The 16,300-nt window shown below is 36.4% G+C and overlaps 1 protein-coding gene across 8 annotated transcripts in view; it reads right to left on the bottom strand.

The window, feature by feature from the left end:
* The window catches only part of VEZT (vezatin, adherens junctions transmembrane protein), a 73,023-nt gene that overhangs the window by 5,943 nt on the left and 50,780 nt on the right, over window positions 1–16,300 (bottom strand). For 6 of the 8 annotated variants that reach the window (XM_082349519.1, XM_082349513.1, XM_082349514.1 and 3 more), the window contains 4 exons: window positions 13,464–13,611; window positions 7,126–7,457; window positions 4,611–4,804; window positions 324–424 (listed from right to left, as the gene is read on the bottom strand). In XM_082349519.1, coding sequence (XP_082205645.1) covers window positions 324–424; window positions 4,611–4,804; window positions 7,126–7,457; window positions 13,464–13,611 — 775 coding nt within the window. The remainder of the gene's footprint in view (window positions 1–323; window positions 425–4,610; window positions 4,805–7,125; window positions 7,458–13,463; window positions 13,612–16,300) is intronic. The other 2 variants (XM_082349515.1, XM_082349516.1) reach the window with 1 other exon arrangement.

The raw sequence follows: 16,300 nt of genomic DNA, 5'->3' as shown, positions 1-16,300 counted from the left end.
AGATAAAAACATTTCCAGCATCCCAGAAGGTACCTTTGCTAATGCACTAATTTTTAATGCATTTCATCACTTTTGAGTGTTTAAAAAATGGACAATTAGATATAAACAGGAAAATGTGTGGGTAGATTCAATGGATCCAAATTCAAGGCACTAAGAACTAATGATATGATATAAATTCAATACATCGTATTGTGATTTTGAAGTTCATTAGAAATATAAATTCAACAACTTACATGAACTTACCCATGTCACTTACAGAGAAAGTTAGGTAAGTTATGTACGTGAAACTCTTTAGGGGAAAAAAAAGCAATTTTCACCCTTACCTGCTCCTCAGGGATTGGATCCTTGTCTGCAATGTGTAGAGGAGGCTGCATCAAAGGTACCACAGTACAGTGTGGGTTTTCACATGCCATTTCAGGTTTGCCTTAAAAAGAAACACAGAAATGAGTGAACATCTATTAAAGTTAACAAGAGTAATATCTATAGATTTACAATTTAAGTTAAACTCTTGGAGAAGAAAAACCTGTTTTTTCTCTCCCTTTTTCACCTTACCATAGTATCTGGCACACAGTAGGTACACTAAATACTCGCTGAACAATCAACTTTGTTCATGGCACAGAAACAGGCTCAAGACAGACCCACTGTTCCCTACAAAAAACAAACTTTGATCTTGCACTTCGCTTATACTATTTTTATTCTCAGGAGAAGTTAGGATTGGAAATGAGTTTCACAAGTAAATAGATTGAAAAGATCACCCAGGTGAGCTTAACTTTAATTATTTAAAATTGGTGTTTGGCATCTAATCTCGGGGTTATTTAGCCTCATGTCCAGCTCTCTATCTTTTATCATTATCTCTCTACTTTCAAGAAGCAGGGGTTAAGCCTCTAGGTTTTTACCTTTCTAGAGTAATGATAGATACATGGTTGGGAACAGAGTTGGGGGGACTCTTGGCTGGCATGGGCTGGTGTGGTCAAAGCAAACTAGGCTGGGGTGGGAAGAACCTTCAATAGGTGTGAATCAGCAGAAATGTGACTTAGCCCACAGCAGCAGGCGATTGGTTACATACAAAGGATTGAGTAAATAAGTAAATATATTGAAACTAATGACAGCCAAGCTTCTCATAACCACAAAAGGGAGGAACAAATATAGAGGGGGGAAGGCCAGAATAAACTATGTGGTATTAGAATTGAATTGGAGGTATTGGTATGAACTCATGGCTTACAACATATATGGATAGACAGATACAGAAATAGAGATGGAGTGTATACATGTATATACGCAGATGTATTTCACAACTCTGTACACTGAGAAGTGGTCAAAGAAGTAACATCCCAGTGGCTCTGAGCATACCCAGCACCTAGATCTTGGTTTCTAAATGTCATTTTCCATTAAAAGGAATGAGGGCTTCTTGGAGACAAGGCTGATGTTATGGCTGGAGGCAGGGAAAGTATGAGACAAAGTAAAGAAGTGCTCAAAGAATGATGGTGACACGAATCACCTTGAATGGGCTCCCTCTGGTCAAACTTTGGACAACCTGGGCAACAATACAATATAAAAGTAACAAACTATGATCTACTGAATAAAATAAGAATCCATATATCCACATTGATATAAATAAGTGGAAAGGGGGGGGGATGTTTAACCTTATAATAGAGTGTCAACTAGTAAGTGTAAATGGAAAATGGAAGTAGAAAATTACCATTTGGCAACCATCACAGTAATATCCAATTCAAGCAAGAACTATCAATGGATGCTAAAACTAGTGGGTGAAAAAATTTTAAGATAATTTATTTTATTCACTCATGAAATTCACTTTTTTGTATATACAATTTTATGAGTTTAGACAAATTAGAGTCATGTAATCACCCCTACCACCAAAATCATGATACAGAATAGTTCTATCACGTCAAAACATTTACTTATGCTGCCTCCTTATACCCTATTCCTCCCTCCATATGCAACTCCTAGTAAGCATTGATATGTTTCCTGTTCCTATTAAATTTTATCATTTTCAGCACGTCATATAAATGGAATCATACAGTATGTAGTGATTTGAGTCTGGCCTCTTCTGATTAGCATAGTGAATCTTCCATCTTATTAATGTATCAGTAGTTCACTTCTTTTTTATTTCTGAGTAGTATTCCATCGTATGGGTGGATATAATGGCTTACCTATTCATCAGCTGAAGGAGCCTTGGGCTATTTCCTGATTTTGATGGCATACTATGGGTATGTAAAAGAATGTCTGTTTTTCAAAAATGTGAACAGAAGTATTTAGGGGTAATGGGGTTTCATGTCTGTATCTTACTCTCAAATGGTTCAGAATAATACCACCAAAAGAATTTATAGACAGATACACAGAGAGATAAAGCAAATGTGGTAGAATGTCAACAACTGGGGAATCTGGATGAACAGTACTTAGAATTATTACTCTCGTGATAGTCCTATAATTTTGAAATAACTAAAAAAAAAAAGATATGGCTAACTAAAAGCACCTGCTTCTTAAAAAAATTCAAACGAACAGTTTTATTTCAAGTTGTGTAGCCAAGGCTACTATGGGCATTTTAGTGAGAAAAGTTTGTGAATACTTGTATCTTACTTCATGCCATTATCACCTATGAGCAAAAGCCACATATACAGAGGATATCATGAAATGGCTTATCATCTGCCCAATGATTTGGAGACAATTTTAACAATCATGTTTGACTGACTAAGATTCAACATCTCAGAGTATGCTAAGGGAGGGGTGAATGAGATGCATCTTTTAACACCCAGTGGTCTTCTGAGTGTTTCTATATTTATGGAAAATATACTTAAAAGCTCTAGAGTCATATCAAAAAGTTTAATATGTATAAATATTTGCACATATTAAAAATTCTTGGCATATTTATCCTTTGGAGAAAGAATTATTCACCATTTACATTTGAGATATAAAGGAAATCTATTGGTAGTATATTGGTAATTAGCTTGTTAACATTTCCTTTGAAAAAAGTTAATACTTTTACTATCTAAGGACTTTCTCAGTTTGTTTAAGACATTAAACAAAGTATTACAGATCTAGCTGTAAACAAAACAATGACTAACAGGATGATAAAGCATTACTCACCTTTGGCAGCAATACAATTTCTATACATAAATCTGATTAACCTCATAAGAAGGTTCCAAGGGATAAACATGGTATTGACTTGTAGCATAAGTTTAAAGATTAATATGTCAGCCATTTACAATGGAATTAGTGAAATTAGTAAAAACAAGTATAAAATCTGGGTCCAAAGGAAAGCAGTTTTGCCGAAAGTTTCAAGACTGCCTTTTTACCTAGCAGTACAAGGCACTCTGATGCTCCTATTAAATAACGGCACATTTTAATACATTTTCTTTTTTTTTTAACATCTTTATTGGAGTATAATTGCTTTACAATGGTGTGTTAGTTTCTGCTGTATAACAAAGTGAATCACCTATATGCATACGTATATCCCCATATCCCCTCCCTCTTGCGTCTCCCTCCCACCCTCCTTTTCCACCCCTGTAGGTGGTCGCAAAGCACCGAGCTGATCTCCCTGTGCTATGCGGCTGCTTCCCACCAGCTATCTATTTTACATTTGGTAGTGTATATATGTCAATGCTACTCTCTCACCTCGTCCCAGCTTACCCTGCCCCCTCCCCGTGTCCTCAAGTCCATTCTCTACGTCTGTGTCTTTATTCCTGTCCTGCCCCTAGGTTCATCAGAACCTTTTTTTTTTTTTAGATTCCACATATATGTGTTAGCATACGGTATTTGTTTTTCTCTTTCTGACTTACTTCACTCTGTATGACAGACTCTAGGTCCATCCACCTCACTACAAATAACCCAATTTCGTTTCTTTTTATGGCTGAGGAATATTCCATTGTATATATGTGCCACATCTTCTTTATCCATTCATCTGTCAATGGACACTTAGGTTGTTTCCATGTCCTGGCTATTGTAAATAGTGCTGCAATGAACACTGTGGTACATGACTCTTTTTAAATTATGGTTTTCTCAGGGTATATGCCCAGTAGTGGGATTGCTGGGTTGTATGGTAGTTCTATTTTTAGCTTTTTAAGGAACCTCCCTACTGTTCTCCATAGTGGCTGTATCAATTTACATTCCCACCAACAGACAGCACTTAATACATTTTAGATCCAATAATAATAACAAATATGCAGTACCAGCCAACATAGCATTTGTATACTGTTTTTAAATGACTGAAGTATCTTATCTTAAAAGTAAACTCAATTTCTGGCCCCTGACTACCAAACTCATTATTACCCTAACTGGAAAAGAGTTTCTAGAAGTCCTAATAATGGAATAACACTATTAAAATCTATTTGTTTAATTCAATTTTTTAAAAAGGAGGTATATGATTCAGGGAACTTTCAAAGCATATTCATTTTTTATTTACAAAAATAAGAGCCAAGGCTTTATATTCAGTGTCAATTTGTACATATAAATTTAACTTTTTTTTTTAGTAAACTAAGTAATTTTGTCAAGTCAGTTTCATCACATAGATAAGAAGTACACCTAATAAAATCTTACCAGAGAAGAATAAGCATATCTGATAAGGGTACGCAAAAGAACTCTCTCATAGGTACCTTTTTTATCTGTATTTCTTCGTAGCAACTTGTCCACTTGAGAAATGGCCTCTTCCCAGCAACTGTTGCTCGCTTGAACATGGGGCTGAATCAACTTTAATTTCTGTTCTAGGATTTGATAAGCTTCTGACACTAGTTCTTGTGTTTCTCTAGTACAAACAAGCTTTTCAAGTTCATCTTCAAAAATTATTACCCTGAGTAATAAAGAAAAACAGCAACAGATTTCTATGAACTGTGAACTGAAATGTATAATTCGCAAGGTTGATTTAAGAAATAAGTTTATAAGATGAAAAAAGCTCTGGACATGGAAGGTGGTGATGGTTGCACAACAATATATATGTACTTAATGCCACTTAACTGTATGCTTAAAAATGGTTAAACGGTAAATTTTATGTTATGTGCATTTTACCACAATTTTTTAAAAAGCTTATGAAGAGTATTCATACATTTATTCAACAAGTATTTCTTGCATACATACCAGGCATTTTACAAACTGAAAGGATAAATTAAACCCATTTCCTACTTATAAGAAACTTATACCAAATCAGGGGAATTATACATATACAATACAATACCATAAAAAATTAAGATTAACATTTTATTTCCATTCCAAATTAGGTCTAGAGAGTTGAAGAAATTTGCCCAGGTCATAGAGCTGGTAAGCTGTGAAGCTGGGCTAAATCCAGGCACAAAATGACTGAGACATAAAGACAGGCTTATAAGAATTCAGAAGAGGGGGAAGTTACTACCAGCTATGGGTCCAGTCAGGGAACAGCTAAGGAAGAGGTACTTCTGAGGCAGCACTGAAGGATGGATAAAATCGGAGCATGTACAGAAGACGAGGAAAGTCACTGTAGATGGTACATGGGGAAAGGCATTTATACAGTTTGGCGGGACTGAAGGAAAGAAGTGAGAAATAAAGACAGAAAGCAGCCTGTAGTCAGGTTATGGCAAATCCTTTCTGTAGAATGTTTTATACAGACTTTAGTCTAAGCTGTTATAGTCCAAAACCAGTGAAAATTTTCAGATAAGTAAGAAAGCATATATATGCCTCAGAAACATTAATCTTGCACTCTAGAGGCCAGGAGAACAGTTAAAGGGTTAATGTCCTAGGGTAGGCAAGTGAGAGTGGGAATAGCAAAGGGGACGAGCGAGAGGGAGGGACGAAACACAAAATTTTTTAGATAACACTTTTAAAAGTTGTGTGTGGCAGTGCTAAAGGGCAAATCAGATATGATGGTTTGTGACTGGTTTGCTCTCTAGTGAAAGTATTTTGAAAGGTGACATGTAGTAACATACATAGAATATTTCATTTTTAAATAGGAAACATACTTCCCATGCATCATTCATAATCCCTGACCAAGGTACAAAGCCCTTCTTTATCATTTTCATGTCCATCCAGTGTAGCACTCCTCCTTCTCGAGCCACCTTCCCTCACGCTAATGCATTCCATTACGCCCTGTATATTTCTGATTCTATTGCCAAACATTAATTCTTTATAGACCCTGGCTTTGCCTGACACAGTCTTTCCACTGAAATCTTTTTTTCCTCTCATGATGATCCAACTTTTGCCACCCACTCAAGTGGAGATTGCCTTATCTCCCATATTTCCTGTGGGAGACAGGGTTTTCTTAGAACGGCAGCAACAGACCACTGGAACATCCCTGCCTCACAGTTTCTTAGTTTTTCCCTATGCTGTAATCTTTACATCAAACTTATATACCTATCTCAGACCTTGAACTGATGGGTAAAAACTTCTCTTCTTAAAATGTCTTTCTGACCTTAATTTCCTATCCTTGTACATCACCTCCTTCTTCACTCCAGTAAATTAGCTTTTTGATTTTACTGAGACTTCAAGTCCTTTTGGCCCATTTTCTTATCTTACAAAATCAATTGCTGCCCTCCCCCTTCTACTTCTTGCCTGGTATCCAGGGTCAAGTACATCAACTACAATCTTCTCAACTCATTAAATTCCTATGACCTTCCCCTGATTACAATACAACATGAACCCAATCATTCATTTGATCCAGTCCTATACTATGAGTATCTGTTACAGAAAAATTTCACTGAAATGACTGGACCCTACATTTCACTAAGGCGGAGTATCAAAGTAGATCAACAAATATAAACTATGGATTCTACATTTTTATTATTCAACTGGGGCCAAAAAACTTGTTCTATGCTATAGAAAAATGTCCAAACCTGCTCTGATTTATTCAGAAAAACAGCAATATTTTTCTCATCGACTGTATGTAATAATACTTCTCTGCTTTTGTCCTATCTTTCTAGGTTTTCTGTTGACATCAGGTAAAGTAAAAACTATAAATGGCTCCCCCAAATTACAGTACTTACAAATCACTGTTTGTCTGCTACATTTGTACCTTTAAACCATCGTTTAGGCTGCATGTCTCAATTTTGCTGCTGCTTTTTAGCTAGGACATAAGCCAACCACAATGGCACAAGACTGAAGCTTGCTAATCATGGGGACATTTCCTTACATGGCTTCTAAACTTACTCATTCAGTAATGCTTTCAGATGGAGCTGCAAGCTGCGTACTGCTGTGTGAACATTATTCAGTTCTCTTGACTTCTGCTGAGTTTTGGATAAACGCTGGGGTACTGACTGGTGCTGAGTTTCAAAGTACCGATAGAACTCATAGCTGCGCTTAAGCTCTTCCAAACAGGCAGAATGAGCATGAGGTAGACCTTGAGTCACATCAGATAAAATATGATGAGGCAAAAGTGCTGGAGTAAGTAAGGACCCAGGAGGTGAATTAGCCGTAGAAAGTAACAGGGCTAACCGCCTGAAGAACTCTGAACTCTGCGCCACCCAGAGTTGGAACAAAACCTAAAAAAAAAAAAAAAAAAAAAACAAGAAAAAAGGACTAGATCAATAAAAAATATTGGTCAACATTCAAAACAACAAAACAAACTACAGATTTGTTTATCTTAACTTCTGGTTTAAACTTTTCACTTTATTCTAAGTAATGAATATAGCTGAGTTTGAACTAACTCTAAGAGTAGCCAAGAATGTTAACATCAAATTATATAGTCATGGCACATGGGAACTTCTGATCATAATATAGCAGCTAATACCAGTATATAATTTAGTACAGTTCTGTCCTAAAAGAGAAATGCTGATGGAATGAGACACAGCTAATTAGAAATGAATGTTCTTTGATGAATTATTTTAAAAATGTACACAAAGGAGAAAAGGAGACAGCAGGAATGATGGACCTACGTAAGTCCAAAGAAACAACTCATTGATGGAGCCAGAGTTTGGGCTTCAAACTATACCATTATTTTGGCCTAGGAAACAGCTAAGAAAAAACATAAAAATCAGTCCCAGAGTGATCATACTCAGGAATGTCTAGCTTGAGAAACTACAACACTCATTCTCGTAAGACGCACCCTGAGTCTGGCGGCAAAGGATTCCTCCAGATAGTACTGTTCAAGAGGACAATATCAAACAAACAAATACAATCTAGTATGAACAGGAGTTAGCAGACAATAAAAAGAGGATAATTTACCACTCTGGATAATTTAGATTCCAATTTTTTATAACCATGAAAACGGACATTATTTAAACTGTTTTATTAAATGAATTTTAAAATTATGCAAATAATGAATTAAGATAATTTAATGTAAACCTATTTTACTTTTAACTCATTTTTTTTTTAAATGGGCAAGGCCAAAATTCTAAATCACTGAAGATACACTATCTAGGGATTCTTAAATATAAATACAAGGTATCTCACAAGTCTTCTTATTTAACCATTAAATTTTGTTACTAAAATGATTTTCTTTATCCTTTATTTTTTCATTCACCAAATATTTCTTGAGCAGCTATGATGTGCCAGGCAGTACTCTAGGTGCTGATAATATAGCAGAGAACAAAAGTGAAAAATATCCCTGCCCTGATGAAGCTTATATTCAAGTAGGGGGAGTAATAGATATTAACAAGTAAAATAAGTTTCTTGTCTGATGGGTATGGGGAAAATACAGCAGAGGAGGGGAACAGCAAATGTGTGTTTGTGTGTGTATATGTGAGGGGAAGAAGAGGGAGAGAGAAGCAAAGGGAAGGAGGGGTGGCTAGGAGGGTCTCTAAATTCATCTGAAGGAACTGAGCCACCATGAGCAAAGAGTTCCAGGGAGTAGAAGGTTCAAGTGCAAAGTCCTGTAGTAGGAGTATACTTGGCACATCTGAGGAACGGCTAGGTCCATGCGGCTGGGACACAGTAAGCAAGGGGGAGCATGGTAAGTGATGAAGTTACTGAAGTAACTCTGGTTTTTACTCTAAGAGAAATGGGGAACCACTGAAGGATTCTAAGCAGAAGAGTAATATTATCTGAGTTAAGCTTTAACAAGATCATTCTGTGTTGAGAGATCATAGGGAGGTGAGCACAAGTGAAGACAGTTAGGAGGTTACTGCAATAATCCAGGTGGGAGTTAACATGGTAGCTTGTACCATAGTGGTTCGTGGTAAGAGGTAAGTAGCGGTGAGACAACTGACAGAATCTCTTGACAGACTGTTTATGAGTAAAGGTGTCAACAAGGATGATTCCAGAGTTTCAGACCACAGCAATTAAAAAATCAAGTTGGCACAGCTTACTGCCATTTTAAAAAAGACAAATTTATTATCTAATCACTGCCATATTATACAATTAAACCAAAACTCAGAAATACACATTTTTTTGTTTGTTCTTTGAATAAGGGAAGCCGCTCTGGATGAGGGGATAACCATAGTTTATGGGCAATTAGGAAATTTTGATTTAAAGCATTTTCAGGGAATTCCCTGACAGTCCAGTAGTTAGGACTCGGTGCTTTCACTGCCATGGCCCGGGTTTGATCCCTGGTCAGGGAACTAAGATCCTGCAAGCCGCACAGTATGGCAAAAAAAAAAAAAAAAAAAAGTATTTTCACAAAATGCAGATTTGTTTTTTAAAGCAGGAAATACACTCTTTAAAATAATTTTATAAAAAAACTAGTTAAAGTTTTAAACTAAGAAAAAAAGAGGGATAAGGACTCTGTACTAGATATTTCACATGTCTCTCCTCAGGATGCAATTAGGAAGTTTCTTTCCTTTTCAAAGACGCAGCACTTGCAATTCCTAAGTTCTCCTGAGGGAAGATATGTGAACAATTAAAAAAGAAACAACCCCAAAATGTATTTCCTTTAGAGAACACAATGAAGATTACAAAGGAAAACAAGAGGCCCCAATTTATTTGTAAACCATCTTTCACTACATTTTTAAAAAAGCTTTAGTTAGTGTTGCTCTTTTGAGAAAGAATTTTAAAATTTAACTTAGAAAATCCATTTTAAAATTCTTTATCTGGATATAATGCCAACTGTACAAGGTGGCACTACACAGTTTTTGAACATTACAGGGATTTTCAGCAGTTTATAAACTCTGTAAGTCTCAAGATAGGCTTCTTTTGGAGTCCGATATTCCTGGTAACAATGCAACACAATCATCAAGTTTAGTTATAGATTAGTTATATGTCAAAATAAAGCAGAATTAAAATACTAAAGTTTGTCTGACTTGTAAAATAATATGGGTGAGCAAAAAGGATCCAGCTACAACCAGTACCATTGGTGGTGGAGTAGAGAGATAACAAGTGAACAAGTCCCACAGTTTAGAGTAGGTCATGTCAGATGCAATTTAAAAAATCAGCTAACATTTATTAATCACTTACTCTCTCCCAGGTATTGGACTGGCAAATCTTTAATCCTTTAGTGATCAGCATTATGGTTATCTCATTTTATGAACGCAGAAACAATGACTTGCTCAAGACCATATTAGCAGTCAGGTGAGAGTCAAACCTAGAAAGTCTGACTCCAGGAGGCCCACTGTTTCTTTTTGCTGCCTGTACTTGGGCCAAAACATAATCCAGGATTTAACAAGCTTTTTAAAAAGCATAAAGAAATAGGGAAATCACTGAGACATCTTGATGAGTAAACAAAAAAATAAGTTAAAAGGGAAATTAAGAAATATGACCATAATTCTTTCTCCAAATCCTTCTTAAAGAGTAACAGCTATTACCATTTTGGGTTAACCATTATACAACAAGCCCTGTTGTAGGTATTTCGTATGTTTTCTCATTTAATCTAACACCTTGTAGGGCAGGTATGGTAACCCCTTTTTACAGATTAGGTAAGTTCAAAGAACAACTCACTCAAGGTCAAATGACTAGTCAGTGTCAGGGCTAAAATATAAACCCATGTCTGCTCAATTCCAAAGTCCCTGCTTTTTCATCATTAAGAATCTCCCAAATTGTTCTTTGAAAATAACTTTATTTCCATCATAGAGTAAAGCATGGTCATGGTATTGAATTGGGAAGTAAATGGAATTACCTATAGTGCAACCACACTAAAGAGTAGCTATTGGTGTATTAGTATTTTCTCATGGTCTTTTTCTAAACACAGAGTTAGTAACTATATATTTATGTATCCTTATTGTTTCACTGGTTTCTCCAAGTTTTTACAAAATCTTTATAAGCAAGTTGTAGCTGGTATACAATGGTTCACCATGTTGGACTTAGTGTAATTCATGCAACTATTCCTCTACTGCTGCACATTTAGGCTGTGTTCCATTTTTCACTATCATAAGCAAAGCTAATAAGCAACCTGGTATATAAAGCTTTAATATATTTGAAATCATTTCCTTAAGAAAGATTTGCAGAAGTGGAATTACTGATTTAAAGCATATATCATTTTTAAGGCACTTTAAATGTCAAACTGCATTCTGAAACAAACTTTAGGGAACTAAGGAAACCAGTAAGAAAACTATTGTAGCAGCCTCAGTAAGAATGATGGCAGCTGGGACTAGAATGGTGGGAAATGACATGAAAAAAAGTGAATGAGTTTAAAATGTATTTTGAAGGTGGAACCAACACAAAAATCTACTCATAGCTTATACATGAAGGGTAAAAAGAGGGATAAGGAGGATAGTGCCCAGGTTTCTAGCTTAGTAAGTTGTATGATGCCATTTATTAAGATGGGTTAGAATGAGGTTAAAAATAAATCAAGGCAAATTTCAAGTAACTGGAAAGAAAAACAAACAGGAGAACTAGAACTTTTATGTGGATCTGAAAATTTTAAAGATGTAAAAGTTTATACGGTCTCAAAACAAAATGAATCTTGAAAAATATGCTGTTAACTACACTTGCACTGATTTCCATGGTATCAAGTGAAGTTTAAAGGCTAGAAATAAAAAAATATCTAAGTGGAGTTTGCTAAATACTGAAAAGGAATTTAAAGACATTTGGCTTGACTTTTTAAAAATACTACTGGAATCTTACAATGCATACAGTTAGTTTTTGTAAGATGCTTTAACTCATGCTTTTAAATGTTATTTTTTTCTACTACTAACTCCAAAGCAGTTTATTAAATGAATGTACCATAAATCTTATTACCAATCTCAAATCATTGAACTTTTAACTCATTTTGAAGATTTGCTGCCGTAGTAATATTATGAACATATATATCTTTGATTACTTCCTGAGATGAATCTGTGAGCTTAAAATTGCTGGCGTAAAGGGTACATACCTTTGTGAAGACTGGTATTCACAGCTAAAGTGAAGCAGTTTATACTTTGACCACTGGTGTGAGGTCTCTCAGAATTTTCACTGACAATGAGTATTATCAACTTTCAATATCCTTGGCAAAATACAAGTAAGGCTGAAAATTTTTATCACATTTATTGGCCATTTCTGGTTTCTGTGAACTGGCAATTCACACACCTGACCTATCTTCAATAGGTTTCACATACCTTAGTGCTCTTTATACAGAAAGAATTCAAGCCCTTTGTTTATAAATCACTGCAATTGTTTTCCTGAGCTTATTTACATTTAAAGTATACAGAATTTGGGGCTTCCCTGGTGGTGCAGTGGTTAAGAATCCGTCTGCCAATGCAGGGGACATGGGTTTGAGCCCTGGTCCGGGAAGATCCCACATGCCGCGGAGCAACAAAGCCCGTGCACCACAACTACTGAGCCTGTGCTATAGAGCCCGCGAGCCACAACTACTGAGCCCATGTCCTGCAACTACTGAAGCCCACGCGCCTACAGCCCGTGCTCAGCAGCAAGAGAAGCCACTGCAATGAGAAATGAGAAGCCTGTGCACCGCAACGAAGAGTAGCCCCCGCTCGCCGCAACTAGAGAAAGCCCACGTGCAGCAATGAAGACCCAACGCAGCCAAAAATAAATAAATAAAATTAAAAATATATATGTATACAGCATTTCAAGTTTAGAAGTTTAATTCTTATGTAGTCAAATATATCCTTTTATGTGGTTTTTAATATATGAAAAAATTCTTGTTCTAAATAAGAATTTTGGAGATTTTCCAAGGAAAGATGCAGATCTTGTACATTCTTTACCCATGTTTGTTGAAACAAATGGCTAGTAAATAAAATCACTCATATATTGGGTTCCTACTGAACTCATTTATCTTCAAACTCTAATTTAATACAAGAAATGCTTATAGTAAGAATTTAAAGTATTTCAATATCAGAACATAAGGATCTCCTCTATTCATTCATTGATTCATTTATTTATGGCTGCACTGAGCAGCATGTGGTATCTTGGTTCCCTGACTGGGGATGGAACCTGTGCCCCCTGCAGTGGAAGCGCAGAGTCCTAACCACTGGACCGCCAGGGAATTTCCACTCTTCATCCAATCTTTACAGTGCTGTCCCTCTTTAAAGGCAGTTTCAAAAACATCAGTAAGGTTATTATGGTAATGGTATCCAGCAAACAACAAAAGAAACAGGTGCACCATTTATGTTCAGAAAGCACAGGCACAATCCAAATGCATCTATCTTTTCTTCGGCCCTTCCCATCCATGAATGGATTACCTTCAATGCAGGCAGGCTGAAGCCATCTGTAAGGTTATGTGCTTCCTCTTCTGAAATCTGCTCTTCACTAAGTCCAAGGCCCAGCTCCTTAAAAGGCACCACACAGATGTAGTTGGTTACATTGTCACTCTCAGAGTTCAGGGGGTAGGTTAAATTAGGTTAAGGCAATCAACAAAGCCTTTTCATTAAAGCATAAAGAGTACAATAAAACTGTCCAAAATTACCTTTACTTATCTTTGTTCTGAACTTTGAGGAGATTTACATCAGTTTTTTAAAAAAGAAACTAATCTTAAAATCTAATATATTAATATACCTCAAATCTTACAGGATACTTGAGAATAAAATATCTCTATAGCTAGAGAATTAAAAGTTCAACTCTTCACAAGCGCTAAAGTGCTAATTTAGTTATTTTTCGCATCTACCTTTTGAAACTGTATTATGTACTTTATTGTATCATGGCTCAGGCCCTCACCACCCTACAGCAAATACTTCCTCTTTTCCTCCAGGTCTGCACACTGCAGGACATCATTACCTGACCGTTACCTGGAAACAAAAACTACTGATGTAACTAACACTAAGCCTGTTCCACCTAGGTTGTTGACATAGACGGCTGCTCTGTTTCTGCCTTCCTCTTCCTCATGCGCATCTATCAACATTACTATGTGATTTCCTCCACTTTCATTGTTTTTGTAAAGAATTTTATCCATACAATTCTTGATATTTGAACTCTTCATGTATTTATAACATATCCCTATTTTGTCGTATTATAATAATCTTTTGATATAGTACTAGGCGGAATCTATAAATATTCTATTTGTGAGATTGGTTTTTATTTGGAACTGAGATTATAGTATCGGCATAAATAAAATGATGTACTGTAGCTTTCTATCTAATCTTTTCTGAAATAGCTTTTTTTTTTAAACTACAAAACCATCTGGACCAGGGAGTTAAACATTTTTTCATTCACTTAGTTTTTGAAAAAGTAATATATTCATAGGATTAAAAATTTATAAGGGATTAAGGGGTATAATAAAAACTGCTTCCTACCTCTATCCCTTAGCCACCTAGTTCACCTACCCAAAGGCAAAGGCAATCACTGTTACCAGTATCTGGTGTATACTTCAAGATATTTTATGGTTATGTACATACATAAAAGGAAATCCAAATATAAATGTGTGTGTATGTGGGGATATATATATGTGTATATACACATGCACACTCTTATTTATCCCCTCATATATACAATCCCTTCTATACACAAATGGAAGGGTAGTATAAATACTGCTCTGTGCAATTCGCTTTTTTTTTTTTCATTTAACAACATAATTTGGACATCATTCCACAATAGTGTATCAAGACCTTTTATCACTTTTTTACAGCTGCACATTTTCCATTGTTTACATATATAACCAGGTGCTTTCTTTTTTTTTTTTTTTTTAAAGTATTTGTTTATTTATTTATCTATGGCTGTGTTGGGTCTTCGTTTCTGTGCGAGGGCTTTCTTTAGTTGTGGCAAGCGGGGGCCACTCTTCATCGCGGTGCGCAGGCCTCTCACCGTCGCGGCCTCTCTTGTTGTGGAGCACAGGCTCCAGACGCGCAGGCTCAGTAGTTGTGGCTCACGGGCCTAGTTGCTCCGTGGCACGTGGGATCTTCCCGGACCAGGGCTCGAACCTGTGTCCCCTGCATTGGCAGGCGGACTCTCAACCACTGCGCCACCAGGGAAGCCCGCTTTCTTTTTTTTAAATGGAATTCTTTTTATTAATCTCCAGTTTCTGAATTCTTCCTAGGTCAGTTTTAGAGATTTGTGTTTTGATATGAAATGATCCATTTCTCCCTACAGTTTCAAAGTTGTGGCCACAAAGTTACAAATACTATCCCTTTATAATAATTTTAATTTCTTGCTCTGTTCTCATTACTAATCTTGTATATTTCTATTCTTTTTACTTTGATCAGGCACACGAGGGTTTATATAACTTACTGGTCTTTCCAAAGAAATAGTTGGTGGATACTTTTTTAATTCCTTAAGGTTTCTTATATGGAGAATATGATCCGGCCCCTGCCTACCTCTGAATCTCATCTCATACTCCGACTCCCAACTTACTGTGCTGCAGTCTTCGAGTATGATGGTCCTTTTTCTATACTCCATTCATACTAAATTCACTCCTGCCACAAGATCTTTATACTCGCTGGTCCATCTGACTGGAACTCCATCTCAAATCTAAGTTTAAATTGAAGGCCTTCCCCTATCATCCAATCAAAAACAGCAACACACCAATCACTCTCTATCCTATTCCCCTGGGGTTTTTTCCCTTTATAGCAAATATCTGAAAATATTCTGTTCAGTTTTTATTAATTATATCATCCACTAGAAGGCAAACTCCATAAGAACAAGGATCTTGTCTATCTTGTTCACTGCTAGGTTCCCAGTATCTAGATAAGTGACTGGCCCACGGAATTCATACCATCTGCAATCTTTGTTAGGGCCCTCTCAGCCCACCTCACTCCCAATCCCTCACTAAACTATAGGCTCCCCGAGGCAGAGACCATGTCTATTATGTGGACCACTGTATATCTAGTGACTAGCAAACTGCTTGGCATAATATTCACTGAATGAATAACTACTTGCAGTTAACATCCCACACTGTCATATCTCTATTTCCTTCTGTATCTTTTCTTCCTCCTACTTGCAATGCACACTTTTATCCTCAAGGTCAACTCCTTACTCATTCCTTGAGGGTCAACTCAGGTGTCGCTTCCCTGAAAGCCTTCTGTGTCTTCACAGAAGTCACAGGTCAAGTACATTGTCCTGCTATGCTGGAAGGCACCCTGGGCACTTA

Source organism: Balaenoptera borealis (assembly GCF_965194805.1).
Source record: "Balaenoptera borealis genome assembly, chromosome: 13".
In the NCBI taxonomy this organism is placed as follows: Eukaryota; Metazoa; Chordata; class Mammalia; order Artiodactyla; family Balaenopteridae; genus Balaenoptera; species Balaenoptera borealis.
Note: the sequence above shows the minus strand (reverse complement) of the source record. Positions and strands in the feature narration are given on the sequence as shown.